At 34.5% G+C, this 20009-nt stretch overlaps 1 protein-coding gene across 1 annotated transcript in view; it reads right to left on the bottom strand.

Annotated features, from left to right (window-relative positions):
- Positions 1-20009, bottom strand: part of ADCY1 (adenylate cyclase 1) — a 256331-nt gene that overhangs the window by 40289 nt on the left and 196033 nt on the right. Inside the window, exons 7-8 of the mRNA XM_087946948.1 lie at positions 18420-18561; positions 6195-6350 (exon numbers count right to left, since the gene is read on the bottom strand). Of these exons, the coding sequence (XP_087803074.1) occupies positions 6195-6350; positions 18420-18561 (298 nt within the window). The remainder of the gene's footprint in view (positions 1-6194; positions 6351-18419; positions 18562-20009) is intronic.

Here is a 20009-nt window from a genome sequence, read left to right as displayed (position 1 = left end):
CAATATATTTGAAAGATTAAACAACACTGTATTCTAGCATTAAATGGGGTACTGATTGCTCTGCCTTGTGAAAAATCTATAAACTTACAAAAAAAAAAAAAAAAAAAAGCAGTAGCAGCCAATATTTAGTGGCCACCCTCAGACTGATTAATATCAGGTGCTATAATTTGTGAAATGTGGAGGGAAATGTAATTTATTGCCTAATTTTATTAGCTATTCTGAATTCTTTCCATCATGACTTTATTTTTTAATTTTTTAAAATGTCCATAGGGACATACGTTCTTAATATATTTTTTCAATTATAGAAATGGTAATGGAGAATTTTTATATGGAATTTGTGCTTCACAGAATCACCAAGAATCATGTTGGGAAACTGAAAGTCTTGTAACAATTCTAACTTCTTCATGTAAATAGCAACCTCAATTATGTTTAAAAATACATTGGTTCCTTTGTTATAAGACATGGATTAAGCTTCCCTCTAATCATTTTGGAAGCCAATAGAATCTGAAAACAAGTTTAAAACTAATGTGTGAGAGGAAAGCAATATATCACAGACATTTCTCCTGTAATATTTAATTTCCTGGATAAGTGGGCAGAAATAATAATTTAGAAAGGAAGCTTTTTCAAATCTGGCTGTTCTTGCCATTCACTCCTCAGTGAAAGACCTATAAGAATACTGCCCTGTGCTTGGTGGAACAAAATGGTGTAATATCTCCACCTAGTGGGAAAATTAAATATACATTTATTTATTGCAATATAAAATTGATTGATGGATTATCAGACTTTAGGATGAAACCAAGCCACATTTTCTTTTAATATTTAGCAACAGAGAAAGATTATGTTCGATATAAAATCAGGAAATGTTTAAGACTTATTTGATCTTAGGTCTTGCAATAGAGACAAATTTCATCTGCATTTCTTTCAGTGACAATGCCAGTTGTATGTAAAAGTTGTATTGTTCTATAGTTCCTGAGTCTATATCTCTATTTAATAATCTACATTCATTAATATTAATTATTAATATTCCATAATGGCCATTCCAACAGTTCAACATTCATTTAATTTATTATTTCCAAAGGAAATATTATCGGAACTGTGGGGAAGTTGTAAAAGTGAGTTGTTAAACTATGACCACCAATTCTCGTTAGTTTATTTCCAAATTTTGGACTGCTCCTGCTTTATTGCTAAGTAGAAATCTCTGTATAAATAGTATATGGATATGGCACTAAAATGGACAGTAGAAGAAGCAATTATCATTTATTTCTATCCCTTCATTAATTAGTGAGGGGAAAATGTCTTCAATAGACAAGTCTGCAACAAACATAAAAAGATAGGATTTCGGTCACGTGATTGCAGCAAGCAATTTATTTTTTTCTCCTTGCAGATGTCACTAATTATAACATGTTTAGGCAATCATGCAATACCTGGAAACATTATTTTATAAATAATAAATAAATTTTATGGAAAAATAAACCAATAAACTTGAAATTAAAAAGTATATTAAGAAGTGGAGGGTGTTCAAGACAAAATGATTTTATGCAAGGATGCTAACCAGAAATAATTTTTGATTCTTTAATATGGATTTAATGCAGAAGGAGATTATGAAAATCCAGTGCTATTTATGGAAAAACTCATATAGCAACTCTATCCAATGCAATTTGGCTAGAGATTACAGACAGAAACACATATTAGTTTCCACTTTCATTCAAAAATGAGATCCAGCCCAGTTAATTTTTAATGAGATATCTTTGGCAACAAAGATATTTAGCTCCTTAACCAAATCTTCCCTTCCACATACAAGGGCATAAAAAGTGTTCTGATCTGAATGCCATTGGTAATTTTATTGAGCTGGGGTCAAAAAGAAAACCAAATATCTGTATGTATTTAAGAATTTTTAGTTTTGATTTTTTTTAAAAAAATCTAACTTTTTAAAAAATATTTCTGTTTAAAAAAATATATTTCTTGTGTCAATTATTTCTACTACATCCAATTTTTATAAATAGTTTATTCTTTGTTCTATGTCCAAAAGAGATATAACTAAAGTTACTTCTAATTATTGCATTTCTATTTGCTTCAGTTTCTTCTTCAATGTGGTTGGTTAGTTTTGCATGGCTGTCTTCTAGCTGATGCTAAAGAAAAGAAGTCATGAATAAATGGTTTGGCTGAAATCCATTCTACAATGGATAATAAAAAGATAGAAAGTATTAATTTGTTTTAAGATGCTTTTCAGATGACACTTAAGTTTAACATCTTCTTGTAGTAAATTGTTAAATTTCCTTAATAATTGTTTATTTTGTTAATCTTAAAATTGTTGGATTATAGTCTGTATAGATGAAGGGTACAGCTTCCACATTTATAAATTTGGATAAGGATGAAATGAAAACTCAACACATATCTATTTTTGAGTACATTTTATGAAGAGATGAATAGTAAGAATATATTTATTTTCTAAAGTTGAATTGCATTGTCATATATGATAGCAACATATAATCTAAACATTTTTGGATGCCTAGCATGTCCCTTTGAATAGTCCATATTTATCTAAATTCAAGGACAAACAGCTGCTCATATTGCCACAAATTAAGATATCTCTCCTGCAATTCAAGAAATAATTGGATTTTTTTTTGAGAGGCAGAGAAAATTTGGTTATATTAACATTTGGAGTATAAATTGAAGCAATTGTTTTTCTTTGTTCAGTCTGTAATCATCTTTTTCTGAATGGACAGTTAAGGCTGTTGATGCTAGTTGAAAATATCTTGATATGATTCATAATGCCTGATATTAAATTAATTGATGAAGAAAGAACTGATCTATTTTTGATGCCCAAAAGACTTCCAGGTAGAACAGAATATTTCATTTATACTTAATATTTTTCCTTCAAGACTAGATGTTAAAAGTCTAATATCTCTTTTATTTTTAAATATATCCAGTAGGCCATCTGGAAGAATCTCAATTACTGCATTACCAAATTTAAAGGGATTTGAGTTATTATAACTGTGATTATTTAATTCTTATTAAGAAGCTTTGTGGAACTGTCAAAGAGTACCATGATTTTCCTATGTAGTTAGTTTGATATTGGACGTATTGATCTATATACAAAGGATATTTTGAGTATAAAGACAGTTAGAATTTAACTTCTTATTATGTGCTGATGACAGATGCAAAGAATGAATTAAGTAGCTTTGTTTTCTCCCTGCTGCCATCACTTCCTTGCCATCTTCTCCCATTTGTAGACCCGGGTTTCTTTAACTGTTCTTCTTTTTTATATATTGAAAGAAATCTTTTACATTATTTTTGACATTTGTTATAAATCTTAGTTTACTGTGAGCCTTAGCTTTCCTGACTTCATCTTTGCAGTTTTAGGTTATTTGTTCATATTCTTCCTTAGTTATGTGTCCCTCTTTCCATTTTTTAATATTTGTCCTTTTTGTGTTTCAAGGATTAGGGCTATCGGAGAGTTCTTTGTATAACAATGTGGTTTCTTTTTGGATTTCTTATTTTTCTTTTTCAGTGTGGTATTATGCTGGATTGGACTTTATAATCAAATTTTTCAGAATTTCCCAAGATGTTTGAATTGTTTTCCCTTTTAAGATTTTCCTCGTGGAATCTTTTCCAAGTTTTCTTGAAATCAGAGTCTTAGACTTTTTTAAAGTTTAAGACACTAGTTTAATTTTATTCTATTGATTGTGTTGTATTATACTGAATTCCAATATGGCACGATCACTTTCCCCTAAAGTTCCTGCAACATCAATTTTTGTTAGTAAGAATTAAATCTAATATAGCTGACCCTCTAGTTCCCTCTTTTATCATTTGAATATCAAAGTTGTCAGCTAGGCTTGTCAGGAACTTGTTTGATCTCCCCTTGATGCAGAGTTTGTCTCACAGTTGAAGTCAGAGCAATTAAAGTCCCCTATTGTTATTTGCTTTGTTATTAAATTAATTCTAAATCAAATAATTAATATATATCCAGAATATTATAAGTTTTGAACATTGCAAAAGTTTATGTTTTAATAATAGCTAATTAATCTTATTCTAGTTTATATTTCCAGTGACAGAAGGATTTATTTATACCTTTTTTGGTACAAATGCAAAACAACCAGTAATCCAAAATATTATTTAGCAATAGCAATGGCACTTAGACTTACAGTATATACTGCTCCATAGTGCTTTAGCACTCTCTGAATGGTTTACAAACATCAGCACATTGCCTCCAATAATCTGGGTCCTCATTTGACTGACCTCAGAAGGATGGAAGGCTGAGTCAACCCTAACCACTGCACCACCATCATGGCTGTGTTATTTTTGATATATAGTAAGAATGTTTAAAACATATGAAATGGATTTATTAATAACAGCTGTTTATAGAGACTGATTGCAGAGTTTTAATCTCATAGGAATTGATGATGTCACCTTATAATTTTGGTGTTTGTAAAGCTGATAAATGCCACAGGTGCCATGTTAAAAAATATTGCAGTTGTAAATGCTACCACAAGGTTGCACTTCAAGACGGTATTTTTCTTTTCACATACAAGATTTCCTCTCTGTGTGTGTGGTTCAATGTGTTCAAATAAGTTTTTGACTTGGTCACTGCTTGGAACTTTTTTTTGACAAGATTTTTAGGAAGTGATTTGCTATTGCCTGCTTTCTATGGCTAAGAGAAAGTGGCTAGCCCAATATGTCTAAGCAGGGCTGGAATTTACAGTCTACAAATTTCTAGCCTGATATGTTAACTACTATACCAAATTGGCTCTCTTAGAATGTGGCTAATTGAGAATGTTTTAAAATGTTAGTTATCAAGTGCAGAACACTAGTAATAGTGGAAAATATTTAGATTCCTGTTCTTTGGGCATGTTCCATATTGTTCTGACCTAGGCTTCCTTAGAAAGCATAGAACATAATCTTAATCCTGGCAAAACCTCTTTTATTTCCACAGCTGTGTATTACGTTCATTCACAAGACTTCACATACAGTCTTTCAGGGGAATGTTGATAAACATCCACCTTATCAAACTTGGAATGCAGCCAGAGAACTAATTGCCAGACTTGACACAGAGTCAAACAGGATTTTTCAAAGCTTGTATTCTGAGCAAACGAACTGAATTGCTTCCTACTCACATCCCATTCGCTTCTCTTTTATGTTCTATGGGAGAGGCCAATCATCTCCAAGGTGTGGCCTTACTTCTGAGTTGACCCTGCTTTCTCAATTGTTCTTATCTTCTACTAGCTCTGCCCATGTGCAGGCTGGGAACCGGTTCCATAACCTCCCCTACATCACTGCTGTCCGAACCTGAAGGAAGCTGCTGTCTGCCTCTGATGCAGTCCCTCCTCCGGATCTTCCTCAGCATCCAAACCTGGCCCAGGTTCCTCCCCAACCTCCTCTCTACTGTCCGACTCTGCTGCCAGCTCCATCAGCTGGCACAACACATATTTGTTGGATGTTGGCTTTTCATTTATAATTTTGTTAATAGTTTTGAGAAAGGAAATAAGATTTAAAACTGTGAGTGTGATGTATTAAAAACACTGTTTTATTATGATGAAAAAATATTGTTGTTCTGAATTTAAAAATTGAAAATATATATTCATTCTCTGTCTATGAACTGGCTGTGTATCAGTGTATGCATTGAATTGGGTGTGAAAAACTACATGTAAGTTATTATATTCTTAAATATTACTTTTTTCATAGTGTATATTTTACTTTTTCTTGTAAATTTTCTGTACTTAAGCTCTGTTCTCTCTCTATCTCCTTGCATTTGTATCTGTGTCTGTGTATTTTTTGTAAATCATATAAATACCCATTCATCAGAGGTAGTATTCAACAGGTTCTAACCAGTTCTGGGGAACCGGTAGCGGAAATTTTGAGTAATTCGGAATACCACCTCTGACTGGCCCTGCCCTCATCTATTCTCTGCCTCCCTAGTCCCAGGTGATTGGTTGGATCTTCTTTTGTTGCCCTGCACAAGAGAATGGAGCTGGAAAGCAGATTAGTGGGGTGGGGAGAGAATGGGGATTTTACAGTATCCTTCCCCTGGAGTGGGGTGGGAATGGAGATTTTACTGTATCCTTCCCCTGCCAAGCCCACCAAGCCAAGCCACGTCCACCAAGCCACACCTATAGAAGCAGTAGCAAAAAAAATTGAATCCCACCACTGCCATTCATTATTCTTTAAAGGATATTTGCTGAATTAAACATATATACCTTGTCATCATCTTCACAAGTCATCACGTTGGAGAAGGGAATTTCAGCTTTAAACATTTTGCGACAGTGCATCAGCTGAACTAAGAGGTAACAAACAGTCTTGAACTTCATTCTTTTGGCAGGCTTTATGTCAGAGAGAATAAGCCCTGGAAATATCTGGAAAGATATATATACAAAGACATCTAATTATTTTTATAAATAATTATTTTTAAGTTAATGTCCAAAATGTATAGAAATTCATGATATACTACCATAACATAAGCAGTAATTTTTCACAGAGCAAACCACTTGACAGCATTATAACTTATCCAACTTAATTCAAACAATTTAGGAAAAGAGATAATAATTGATCCAATAGTATTCAGTATGTTTTCTGGCTAACTGGAGAACTGAATCCAAATGATCAAATAATCAGGAATCAGAAACATTACCTACAGTTTGAAGGAAGTCACCTGCATCAGCTTTTACAGAAAAATGTAAAATTGACTATATAATCAAATAATAATAGCAATTTATGTCACATAAGGCCTATATCAGCAACATAGTATAAATAAGCTTACAATGACCTTCTTAATTACTTATATATCCTTGTCTTGCTATGTTCACCAAAACCTGTCATTTCCTCTGAAATCTAACCCCGTATACAAACCAGAGTTTGGAACACAGCTCTCAGATAATATGCATCTCCAACAGCTTTATAATTTCTTTGGACCAAAGTTGAAAATATAGACAGTTGCATTTGATTTTAAGGTAATGCACTGCATGGAGATGTTTATTTCTCCTTTACTGTTTGTTGTCCCCAAAGAAAATATACTGTGAAACTATAATTAGTTCAGAACACAAAAAAGGTGGAGGAGCCCTGTTCAGTTTTCTCACTACAATTTTCTTGATCTATATCTGTTCATGTAGAATAAGTATTCATTCTTACATGCATTTGAATCACTTTCTTCATCATTATTATGATTTATTTATTTATTTATTTATTTAGAGACAGTTCATGTTGCAATAGAACTATTCATATTGAGAGTGGAAATATTTTCCCATAAACAGTTTAAATTAATTACAAAATGCAATTACCCATTTAAATTCATTAGCTAAAACATTTAACAGTTAATATACTAGGTTAACTATTTCCATAGAGATGAGCTCAGGGCCAAGCTATGGAAATATAGATATATCTCTACTTGTTTTAATAGATTTATTTTAGGTTAGGATAGGATAGGATAGGATAGGATAGGATAATAGAGTTGGAAGGGATCTTCAACATCCTACTCAAGCAGGAGACCTTATACCATTTCAGATACTGTAAATGGCTGCCAATCACTTCTTAAAAGCCTCCAGTAATAGAGCACCCACAATTTCTGAAGGCAAACTGTTCCACTGATTAATTGTTGTCACTGTTTGGAAATTTCTCTTTAGTTCTAGGTTGGATCTCTCTTTTATACGTTTCTATCCATTGCTTCTTATCCTGCCTTCAGGCACTTTGTGCAATAAGTTGACCCCCTCTTCTTTGTGGCAGCCCCTTATATATTGGAAGATTGCTATCATATCATCCCTAATCTTTCTCTTCAATAGATTAGACATACCAACTTCCTATAATTGTTTTTCATGTTTTACCTCCAGTCCCCTAATCATCTTTGTTTCTCTTCTCTGCACTCAATATCTGTTCTGTATTTTGGAAACCAAAATTGTGGATGCAGTATTCCCAGTGTCACCTTTATAAAGTGGCATTAACATTTCCTCTGATCTTGATTCATGTGTATTTGATTTTGAAATTGAATTTGATTCTCTCATCCATCCATCATCCATCTCTCTCTCTCTCTCTCTCTCTCTCTCTCTCTCTCTCTCTCTCTCTCTCTCTCTCTCTCCTCCCTCCCTCCCTCCCTCCCTCCCTCATCTATCCAGGGATGGGATTCGAACCGGTACGAAATTGATGTTAAGTTTTCATCTGGTTTGCTGAACCAGTGTTTCAACTGACCAGCTGGCCCCTCCCATCCCACTCCGCCCCCCAGGAGTATCCACATGGCCCATTTTCGATTAAGGTAAATGCAGGGTCCATGCGGAGGCTCTGGGAGGGGGGAAAATGGGCTTTCCAAAAGTCCAGAAACGGGCCTGTTTCCGGCTTCCAGTGGGCCTCCAGAGCCCGGGGAAGGCCATTTTTGCCCTCTATCTTAGATAGATAGATAGATAGATAGATAGATAGATAGATAGATAGATAGATAGATAGATAGATAGATAGATAGATAGATCAAAGAAAAAAAGAGTATTTAAAGACAGGTATGATCACAAGGAAATGGGATGATAATACATAATTCAAAACAACTATTGTTTATTCCTATTTTCAAAGTGGTCCTATTCAGCCATGAAAGTGAAAGAAAAACATTGCTGCTCACAGAACTCAAATTCTTACAGGTAACTTCATGTTAATCATTTTATAACAATGAGATGAGATGTAAGAAATGACAAACTAGCCAGTGTTCAGAACTTGAGCCAAAAAATAAATTTAGTAGTTAAAGCTTTTCTTCGATTCTTATACTTTAATAACACCTTGATATTGAAAACTGCACCAGCTACAATTCCATTTAGCGCAAATATTTAACATGCAAAGCTTTTTTATTCTGTAAGACTACTTATTTTCTTTTGATTAATAGCAGCTGCTAAAAGTCCCTTGGCCTGAACTTGCAAACAAAACATACAAAATGTCTAATGAGAGACATGCCATACCACATCTGAATAAAATGATCTGGCTTTTTAGTATTCCATCTTTTTCTAAAATGTATTGCTTATACAATTAATTTTTTTCACTTTTATAGAATTTGGCACACGTGAAGCTTGGGAGTACTTACACCAGTAGACTACATCTGGTGCAGGTATTTGAGTTTAGACTAAGATTCAGCAATTTAAAAGCTCTGGCAAGTTTTCAAATATTGACCATTTATTTTGTGATGCAACAAAAACCTGAATTGGTTAATGAGGTGCTTAAAAATTAAAGAATCCTGGAGTATTTTCTTAATAGCTCTAAAAGACTAATGACAAGTTTAAAGATATGTTGACCACTTCTAGGGTCCAGCAACTTATTAATCACTGGGCCTCCTGAGGAAACTAGGAAAGGCCTTAGTCATAGGAAACAGGGCTCATAGTATAGATCAATCAACCACTTTATCATAACTCTCAAATTGAATTAATCTCAGACAACATCACAGGACATTGTTCCATTCACCATTTCACAGTCACACACACCTCACCCGCCACAAGGAGTCAGTACTTTGGTGAACATGAGCAATTTTAGCATCAAGATGTAAAAATGTATCACAATGGCTTGCAAAAAAATTTCTAGTCCATCCTTATTCACCAAGGATTAGACAAAGTTAATGGAACTGCTAGTTAATAATACATTGATGCAGTAAAGATGCAGAAATACTAATGCTTTGGCACTCTTGTCATACAGAACAGACATACACATGAACCTTATTCATGTTCAGTAGTGTGCATTTTGCATCTCCCTTCACTGGTGCTATAGCTGTTGCTTTTTTTTTTTTTTTTTTTGCTTCATCTCTAGAAGCACTTGAGCCAAGGAGACTCTTGAGATTGGCAAACAAAGGATCTTTAGTGCTTGACCAGACTCTTAACAGAACAGCAAGTGTTCTGGGAAAACTGCCTAAGCAGTGATGGTCTTTGGACTGATGATCTATTGCTCAATAAATGATTACAGAAAGTAGAATAGAAAGAAAATATTATAACCTTAACAGATATATTCTTTAGAAATATCTCTATGAAGTGATTTGGGAACTATACCTGTTGAATGCATCCTTGCATAGCTCAATATTTGTTCTGAAAGATTAAAGAAGCTCTTTGTGTATGGATCATAATAGAACATAAAATACTATGGTTGGAAGGGATATTGGAAGACTTCTAGTTAAATCTGCTTAAGCAAGACATCCTATACCATTCTGGCCAGATGACCGTACAGTATCCTCTTGAAAACCTCTAGTGATGGAGTACCCAAAACTTTTGGAGGTAAGCCACTAATTAATTCTTCTCCCTGACAGGAAATTTCTCAGTTCTAGGTTGGATATCTCTTTAATGAACTTCTTCCCGTTACTCCTTGTAATGCCCTCAGGTGCTTTGGAGAATAGGCTCATTTCATCTTCTCTGAGACAGCTCCTCAAGCTCTGAAAGGTATTGGTGAGTGGTTGTTTGCTAACTCCTCCAGAACCCTAAGATGTAATCCCTCTGTTCCTGATTATTTGAACTTTTCCAGAATGGACAAATGTTCTCTTACCATTTTCTTGCTTATTTTCACTTGCATTCATCCTATAGTGCTGCTTTTGAGAGTTTGGACTATTTTTTCCTTTTACCTGAAGATATATTCAAAGAATGAATTAAGCATTTCTGCTTTCTCCCTACTACCTGTCATTTCATCTGTTAGTAAGAATTAAGTCCAGTATATCTGACACTCTAGTTTTCCCCTCTACATTTTTAATGACAAAGTTGTCAGTTAGGCTCATCAAAAACCTGTTTGATTTTCCACTTGCTTTAGAGTTTGTCTCCCAATTGATATTAGATAGTTAAAATCCCTTATTACTTCTGTTATTTTATATGCTATTTTATTGGAAATATATATATACAGACACTCATAAAAGAACATTCATCAATAGTTTCTTTAAAAAGTGGCAGAACCTAGCATTCCTATGACAGGAAGAAAAGTATTCCAGACTTCCCTAGGAAAAAAAGTGAATATTAGTGATAGAAGATTAAATTCTTAGGAAAACAAAACTCTAGTCCGCAGATCAGGCAGTCAATCTAGGTATGTATATAGTCTCCCTGGAGCAAAAATCAAAGATGCACCTAGGTACCTTACTAAAATAATCAACCCCATGGATTACTACTCCTTTCTTATCCTACATGTGGGAACCAATGACACAACAATGAATCAATAACAAGAAATTACAAGCATTACCTACATGAAGGTCTCTTGGCAAGGGATGGACTGCACCTCACAAGAACTGGAAACAATATATTCAGAAAATAACTGGCTCATCTTATCAAAAGGTCTTTAAATTAAAATTGAGGGGGGAGGGGGCCAAACTTCATAACTTTTAAAACCTAATTCCAAGCAAAACCCATTAGATAACCAATCGCATAAGGAGGTAGGGAGTAAAGAGGGGGAAAAAATCCCTAATGGGGAAATAGAGAGTGAATAAAATCCCTAATTTTATTTCCCCCAATGGGGAAATAGAAAGTGAGGGAAAGGATGGAAATCCCAGTTACAAAATAGGAGATCTAAGAAATATACCCAATACCAGTAAAGGACTCAAATGCCTATTCACTAAAGCTCAAAGTTTAGGGAACAAACAGGATGAACTTGAATATTAGTACATGAAGGCAGATATGATATAGTTGCTAGTACTGAAACTTGGTGGGATGAAACTCATGACTGGAATGTACTGATGGAAGGACACAAACTATTCAAAAGAAACAGATCTAATACAAGAATAGGAGTTGCAATATATGTAAAAAATATGTAGAATTGTAAAAGACAACCAGTTTTTGTCACCACATTATAAAAAATAAATTGAGACTTTGGAAAAAGTGCAAAGAAGAGCAACTAAGATGATTAAAGGCCTGGAGACTAACATATGTAAAGAATGGTTGCAGGATTTGAGTTTGGCTACTGTAGAGAAAATAAGAACTATGGGGATATGATAGCACTATTCCAGTATCTGTGAGGAGGGGGGGCGGTCAACGTATTTTCCAAAGCACCAGAGGGCAGGACAAGAAACAATGAATGGAAACTAATCAAGGAGAAAAGTAACCTCGAATTAAGGAAAAACTTTCTAAAAGTGAGGACAATTAACCAGTGGAACAATTTACCTTCAGACATTGTAGGTCCCTTCCAGCTCTATACTAATTCTGATACTGTGGTATGTCTTTAAACTGATCTGCAAAAATTTCATCTATTTCCTCTGCTTCGTTGTGTGGCCTGTAGCATGCACCTATGGCAAAGTCATTCTTTTTCCCCTTTATATTAACCCATATTAACCCATTCAAAATGCTTTCATCCTTGGTTTGATGCATTTCTACAGAGGTAATGATTTCCTATATATAAGGCAACTCCAGTTCCTCTTTTGTTAGGTTTTTTTTTTTTTTTGAATAATTTGTATCCTTCTAGCAGTACATTCCACTCATGGGTTTCATCCCCCCAAATTTTGGTAATGGCAATAATATCATATCTCTCACGTACTAGAAACTCAATGTTGTCATGTTTTCAGCATTAATGGATAGGCTGATGAATGATCCTTACTGATTCCTACATCTTTTTATATATCTACATTCCTTTTCACTGCTCCCTACCTACTTGTTTGATTGGTTGACTTTGGATTTATACTTGGAATTGGCACCATCTTTTAAACCAGTGGTTTACTTCTAAAATTCTCTGTTCCCTCTCTGGACATTGATCTTTTGTTGGAAGTACAGATGAGAACACTATGTGTGTTCCTATGTCTTTGGTTTTCATGTCAAGCTGTTCATAACCTCTTGTTTTCAGGCTTTTTAATCATATCATTTGTTCCTACATTAAAGAGAAGGGGAGAGTAATCTATAGGCTTGATTATTTTAGTAAGTCACATCTTTGATCTAACCTCCCTAGGTTGAGTGCCCAGTCTATAAATTGCTGATTCAATGTTAGGGTTTGAGACTATTTTTCCCTCAATGTGGGTTGCACAAATTGTAATTTGTATATCTTACATTTCAATTTTTAAAGTATAAGATTGAAATGTACAGTGTCAGCATAAATTAATGGCTTTATTTTTAGCTAACTGAAGTTGATATGATTTTTATTAACCTGTTGCATGCTACTATTTTACATTTACTGCTGATTGTTTGAAGCATATTTTTGCTGTAAGCAATCTTCATTTATTTGAATCATAGGAAAATGGAGTCTAAATATCTAGATAAATAAATATGCCCCACCATTATCTTATTCCCTGTTTTTAAAGGCACATCTTTACCCCATCTGTATCTGTTGGTAGCCAACAGAAAGACAGCAGCTTAGAATACAATCCAAAGTCATAATGGGTATATGATTTTTAATGGTGAGAAATGGCAAGTTATTTCTGTTTGCCTAGTATTTATTCTCTGAACACTTCACTTTAGATATATGCTTAGACTGGGATTTAAGCTGTCATTTTTTTCATTTTCAGAAAGTGCTGGTATATTTTGTTCCTACCTTAGATTTAATGAAGAAGATGCTAAAATACTAGTACCTATTACATTAAACCAGATGCAATTAACCCAAGTTTATAGCTCCCTTGAGGAACCTACAAATCAAGGGACGGTGAGAAAGAGACTCCTATATACCAGCAGATAAAACTGAGGACAAAGCTGCCACCTGCCTGTGAAGAGCGTTGGGTGAGACCCCTCTGTCCAGTCTGTCCTAGAGGAACTCCAGAATGTCACTTATAGAAGCCGAAATGGCTGAATGTTTAGTCTTATTACACCATAGGCAAAAGGTCTTCCAAGTGTCATAATATATGCGGTTTGTTGATGGTCTTCTTGAGGCCTGGATCATAGCAATTACTTTGGAAGATAAACTGTCCTTGGCTAAAGATCCCCACTCAATCGCCAGATGGTCAGCTGGAGCCATTGAGGCTCTGGATGGAGCAGGGTAACTTGGCTGAGCGAGCTCTGAAATGTATAGATTAGGTTCTTGCCAAGAATATTTTTTTTGAATGAACAGAATGTTAATTTGATGTCCACCTCATAAAAGCCCCTCTTGCAATTGCTGAGGTTTCCTATAAAACAAGATATGCTGCCTCTTTGGAATTTGGAGGCTGACAGGTTAATAAAATATTTAAAAGCTTTGAATATTTTAGATTTTATCCTTATTCAACAGTATGACTGTACATGAAAAAGCTTTCATGTACTATTGTATTAACTCTTATTAAGTTTAATAAAATGATGGTGGAATATATTGTCAGTTCACATTTTGAGACTTTTTTATTTTTTAAGTCCAAAGTAAGTATTTTACTTCTGAAAAGAAAACATTTTTATCATCTGTTAACAGTGATTTTTGTGTCTTGCTGAAGTTAATATACAAAACAAGACTGCAGCATCTGGACTAAGATAAATAGAATAATTCAGTTTTATTTCTGTAATATCCCTACCCCCACTCCATGAAAATGCCTCTTTGGTTTTTAGAATTCCCACCTTAGTCAGTGCCCAAAGAGGATAGAACAGTACTATACAAACACATTTCTTTGGAAAATTGTGATGATTTAGTAAGTGCACAACAGGCATGAAAAGCTTAGATAAGTTAGAATGCATCAGCAAGTGACATTGTGACTGATCTACAGGCCCAAGGGAAAAGTCAATTGATATACCAGTGAAGCATTTTTCCTGCCAACTTGGCAGACACTCCACTCATGCATACAAGAGATCTAATGCTGTTAGCCAAGCTGTACAGGAACATCTGTCACTTTGATAGATCAATTACTGACACAATAACAGGGAAGCTGCCATTTACTTTTATGCAAAGATGAGATGATGCATTCCTCACAATTCAATAAAAAATATAAGCACAGTCAATATATATAACTTTACTTGTGTACAATCAATATTATATTTGACAATAAACAGATACAAAATTTTTATAAGATTATTTATTTGAGTTCCAACTTTATATGGTTTTATTTTATCTATACAGTTTAAACAAAATGAGCTAAATTACATTTGTTCTTTAAAGGAATTGGCTATACTGATACTGCAATAATAATTTCTTACTCTCTGTCTCTCATCTATCACAACAATATTTTATTTAACCACCAGATCTTCTATTAATCTCTCTATAATTTTTTTCCAAATACTTTTTCAATATTTCAAATATTGTTGGCCTAAAAGAAAAAAAAACCTAAAAATTTTAAAGAGAATTTTAAAGGAGAAATGGGTTCATGCCTTAGATTTCCCTGTCTCACCTATTTTTCTTGCTAATGATTCCCCAATTTTGCCTTACTAGTCCCTACCATCAGAGATAAAAGTAACTGAGGAAAAATATTGTGGGGCCTGCTTTAAGCTAAGATTACAGGTTGAAAAGAAAGTTAATTTATATCTTTTTTCATTATAATCATGTCTGCTGATAACTGATAAAGTTGATAAAAATATGAAATATTTGCCAGAGTAATGTAATTTTCTGTTTATGTTTATTATTTAGTTACTAGATATTTAAGTGGGTGAGCCCCACTGGAGGTGATTTACTAGACTGATAGTAGTATGCCTACCTCTCTCTCTGCCCCTTGCTACCCACTTTCAATTTTTAATCTCATATTACTGTACCTTCATCATTTATTCTGTTAGTTATCTTTATTGTTTCATTACTTTGATGTGTTTACACTTTTTAAATTTCTCCATTTTTTACTATTGTAAATCCCCCAGAGTAACCACTCAGTGAGATGGGCAGTAAATCAAGTTAAAAAGAAAGAAAGAAAGAAAGAAAGAAAGAAAGAAAGAAAGAAAGAAAGGAAGAAAGGAAGGAAGGAAGGAAGGAAGGAAGAAAGATAGAAAGAAAGAATGAAAGAAAGAAAGAAAGAAAGAAAGAAAGAAAGAAAGAAAGAAAGAAAGAAAGAAAGAAAGAAAGAAAAAATCTCTCTTCTGTCATAAAGTTTAACTTTTTCCTCCTACAGAATAGGTCTCCCTCCCCATAGCACTATATAACGATGATGCACAATAGATTCTACATATGAAAGGAGATCCACTAGAGGTGTTCTGATCTAGACTTCCCTCAACAGCACGAAGCTGAGTCCTCGTTCTGATAAACCCCTTTTATTTGATTTACAATGAATTTCCTCTCCAACAAAGTTCCGGCTAACAGTTTTTCATGATAGTTCCCAATTACAAAGGTTTATCAGGCTGAAGAGGGGCCAGGGCTGTATCTTTCAGACGCTGCAATACTTGGCAAGCATGCCGGAATGAACCAATTATTTCCTGCAAAGCCCCAGTCCCCTTTCGCTCCTCTTTTATACTCTAGGGGAGGGGCCAATCACCGTCCACCTGTGGCTTTCCTTGCATGTCGTCCCTTGCTTATCAGCTGTTCTCTTCATCTGGCAACTCTGCGCATGCACACACTGGAAACAAGCTCTAGCTGTTCTTCTGCCTCATTGATGTCTGACTCCAAAGGCAGCTGATATCTGTCAGATGGCCCTGGCCCTATATCTGCCTCCGATGCAGAGCACTCGTCAGAGCCTTCCCCAGACTCCAAAACTGGCCCATTCTCCTCCTCAAACTCCTCACTGTTCGAATCTGCTACCAGCTCAAGTATCCATAGATATGAATGTGAAAACAATTGTTTGATTAAATAAGAACTCTTGGTTTTTATGGTGCAATTGCCATGAATCCAAAAGAGAATCCTATGAAGAATCCAGTTTTTCCATTGTTTCATATTCTTTCTTTCTAGAAACTGTAATGGAGGGAGAAACAAAAATAATGGAAACTATCTCTCTGGAATTATGTCAAGCACATTTATTTATTTTATTGTGAAGTCTATCGTATTTTTGTTTGCAAGGCAAAATGCACACATATAATTATATAAGCAGGCTTCCTAAAGTGTACTAAGGAGCTGAGAATTACCGACAGACATAATAACTTATTAAAACAATGTAAATAAAATATACCATAAATCAATAATTTCTTTATAGTTTCAGACCAATAATACACAGGAATACAGAATTTAAAATATAGTCACTAATAAAATAGAAAATTTAAAATGTTTCAGATAGCATAAATTTTTCATTTGTTATCAAAAATAAAGCAAACCTCTACTGAATTTGCATGTCACATTAAATTTATGTAATGCAGTAGGACGAAAGCCAGCAAACCATATCTTTGCATGAATTCCCTGTAAAATATTCATGCTGCATATAGAAATATTAAATAAAGGGGAGGTTATTTCCTCCAGATCCCTACATTTTAAAGTCTTGGGATGAGAGTTAGCCCTTTTTGTTAATGTTGTTTCTTTAAGAACCTCCTTCTCCAACATTATAATCAATCCAGCCTTGGTAATTTCCTCTGTTGACCAGAAATCTTCTTTTCAGGATATATTTAGTAGTCAGTCATTCATAGAAAAAAAATTCACTAACATTCTAATACTTGATCTAAACTTATGTTATACATTACATCAAAGGTGGTATTTAGCAGGTTCTGACCAGTTCTGGAGAATCAGTAGTGGAAATTTTGAGTAGTTTGGAGAACTGGCAAATACCACCTTTGACTGGAGATTTTACATTATCCTTCCACTGCCAAGCCATGCCCACAGAACCAGTAGTAATTTTTTTTGAATCCCACCACTGCATTACATAAATGGCTTTCATCTGCAACCTGTTTCCATGATCTACGCAATTATCTGCTAACTGTAACACATAGACACTTCTACCAGATGCTAACAATTCAATGACTAGCAACCTCTTTGCACTTATTTATCATATGCCAAAATTGATGCTTTGTCTTCTTTTTGGAGTTTTTGGAGAAAGAAATGAAATTTAATCTTTTAAGGACACAATGAATGGGAGTACAGGTAGTCCTCAATTTTTGACCACAATTGAGCCCAAAATTTCTGTTGCTATGCAAGACAGTTATCAAGTGATTTTTGCTCCATTTTATGACTTTTCTTGCTACAGTTGTTAAAGGAATCACTGCAGTTGTTAAGTTAATAAGATGGAGATTAAGTGAATCCAGCTATGACTTTGCTTGTTGGAAGTAGTAAAAGATTATTAGATGTCCACAAGACACCACAACTGTCATAAATACATGCCAGTTGCCAAACATCTAAATTTTGATCACATGACCATGGGACACTGCAGTGGTCATAAATGTGAAAATTGGTCATTAATCACTTTTTTCAATGCCACTGTGATTTTGAACTGTCACCAAATGAATATTGTAAGTTGAGGATTACCTATAAAACAAAAAGCATAACCATGAAGTTGTTCTTATTCATAAAAATATGTTAAATAAATAGCATTTTGTACAATTTTCTTGTACAAACTTTTTTCCTTGTGAAAAAGGTTAGTTTATAGTAAAAACAGACAAACTTTCCATTCTTGAACATAGCATTTCAACACAAATAACATTTCAATTCAATCATTTTATCATCTGTTTATTATTTCAAAAATATTATCTAAGTATGTATGAATTAAAAAAATCTAATACATAATTAATAAAAAATCAAGTGCAAACCTTTCTCCGATGAGATGGCACAATGAAAAAGGTTTCAATATTATGCTTCTTTAAGAAACTGTTCCTTTCATAGCCATATCCGGGCTCTACCTCATAGTCACCATTTAGGCACTCCAAAGTGGTCTTTGTTACATGTACTTTCCTAAGTATAAATAAAGAATAGTTGTTTAATTCTACGATCCATTAGCTTTCTTTATAGAATTCAGTTTGAATCTTCTTTCTTGATACATGAAAATCAATCCTTCCATTTTATCTCAAAAGATTTTACTTTCAAACAATTCAGTGTAGACCAAACACAAGAAGTGAAGGCAATGGAGAATAAACTTGATCCAGACCAAAATCTAAACCAATTAGTACACTTTGGAAAACAAAAAGTTATGGAAGAAGAACTGCACACAATTTGGATTCCTCATCCTTTTAAAGTAAAAAAGGTATGTATGTATGTATGTATGTATGTATGTATGTATGTATGTATGTCATTCAGCTTTGTTCGGTATTTTCCCATGTCATAGTAGTTGTGCTTTTAAAGTTGTAGCAACGCGTTCGGCAGAATCTCATCTGCCATCATCAGGCTTCTGTATAGTGTTCTATCTGTGAGTCAGGCTTTTACAGTGGTTTCAGATTTAAATTTGGGGCAGCCTGAATCTGAAATCCACTGCTGCAGCCTGACTCACAGATGAACACTATAGCAGAAGCCTTGATGATGGCAGATGAGATTCTGCCGAAACGCTACAACTTTAAAAGCACAACCACTGTGGCGTGGGGAAAATACCCGAACAAAGCTGAATGCCATATGTAAGTACCAGACGAAAACTTAAGAAAACATATATATACATATACATATATATACATATACATATACATATACATATACATATACATATATATATATATATATATATATATATGGTGTTCGGCTTGGTTAAGGGTATTTTCCCACGTCATTGTAGTTGTTCTTTTAAAGTTGTAGCAACGTTTCAGCAGAATCTCATCTGCCATCATCAGGCTTCTGTATTGTGTCCGTCTGTGAGTCAGACTTTTACAGTGGTTTCAGATTTGAATTTGGGGCAGCCTATTGCTGTGCCAGAATGGTTTTTCTTCATCCTGATTGGTTGGGAGTCTTGGTCTGTGTTTATTGGTCTCGGAGTTTGCTGTGTTCTGCTTGATTGGTGTCTCTAATATCTTCTGTCTGTTTTTTGGCTCTTTTTGTATCTTGATTGGCTGGCAGCATTGTGTTGCTTTAATGGAGGCCTTTAGTGCAGCTTGGCCCCGGGTAAATGGACGGCTATCATTAGTTAGGAAGCTGGGTTTCATCTGGGTGCCTGGTTGGGATGTGTTTGAGCTGGAGGTATCAGGGGGATCTGTTTGTGCCCAGGTGTTTGCCTGGCTTGTGGTGTGGAGATTTTTTTTGTTTGTGAGTGCAGGCTTCCAAATGATTGACAGCCTGGTGGAATCATCTCTTCTATTCATGCTTTCTGGTCTTTTTCAATCTCTATGGCTTCTCTGATGATTCTGTGATTAGGGTTTTCTATAGTGGCCAGGGTTTTGGTGCCATTGAAGTTGATGCTATGACCTGTGGCTTCCATGTGT

This window comes from Notechis scutatus, chromosome Z (assembly GCF_049901735.1).
Source record: "Notechis scutatus isolate UNSWTSFEM ecotype Mainland chromosome Z, rNotScu1.2, whole genome shotgun sequence".
In the NCBI taxonomy this organism is placed as follows: Eukaryota; Metazoa; Chordata; class Lepidosauria; order Squamata; family Elapidae; genus Notechis; species Notechis scutatus.
The sequence above is the reverse complement of the archived record's forward strand: the minus strand, read 5'-3'. Positions and strand labels throughout refer to the sequence as shown.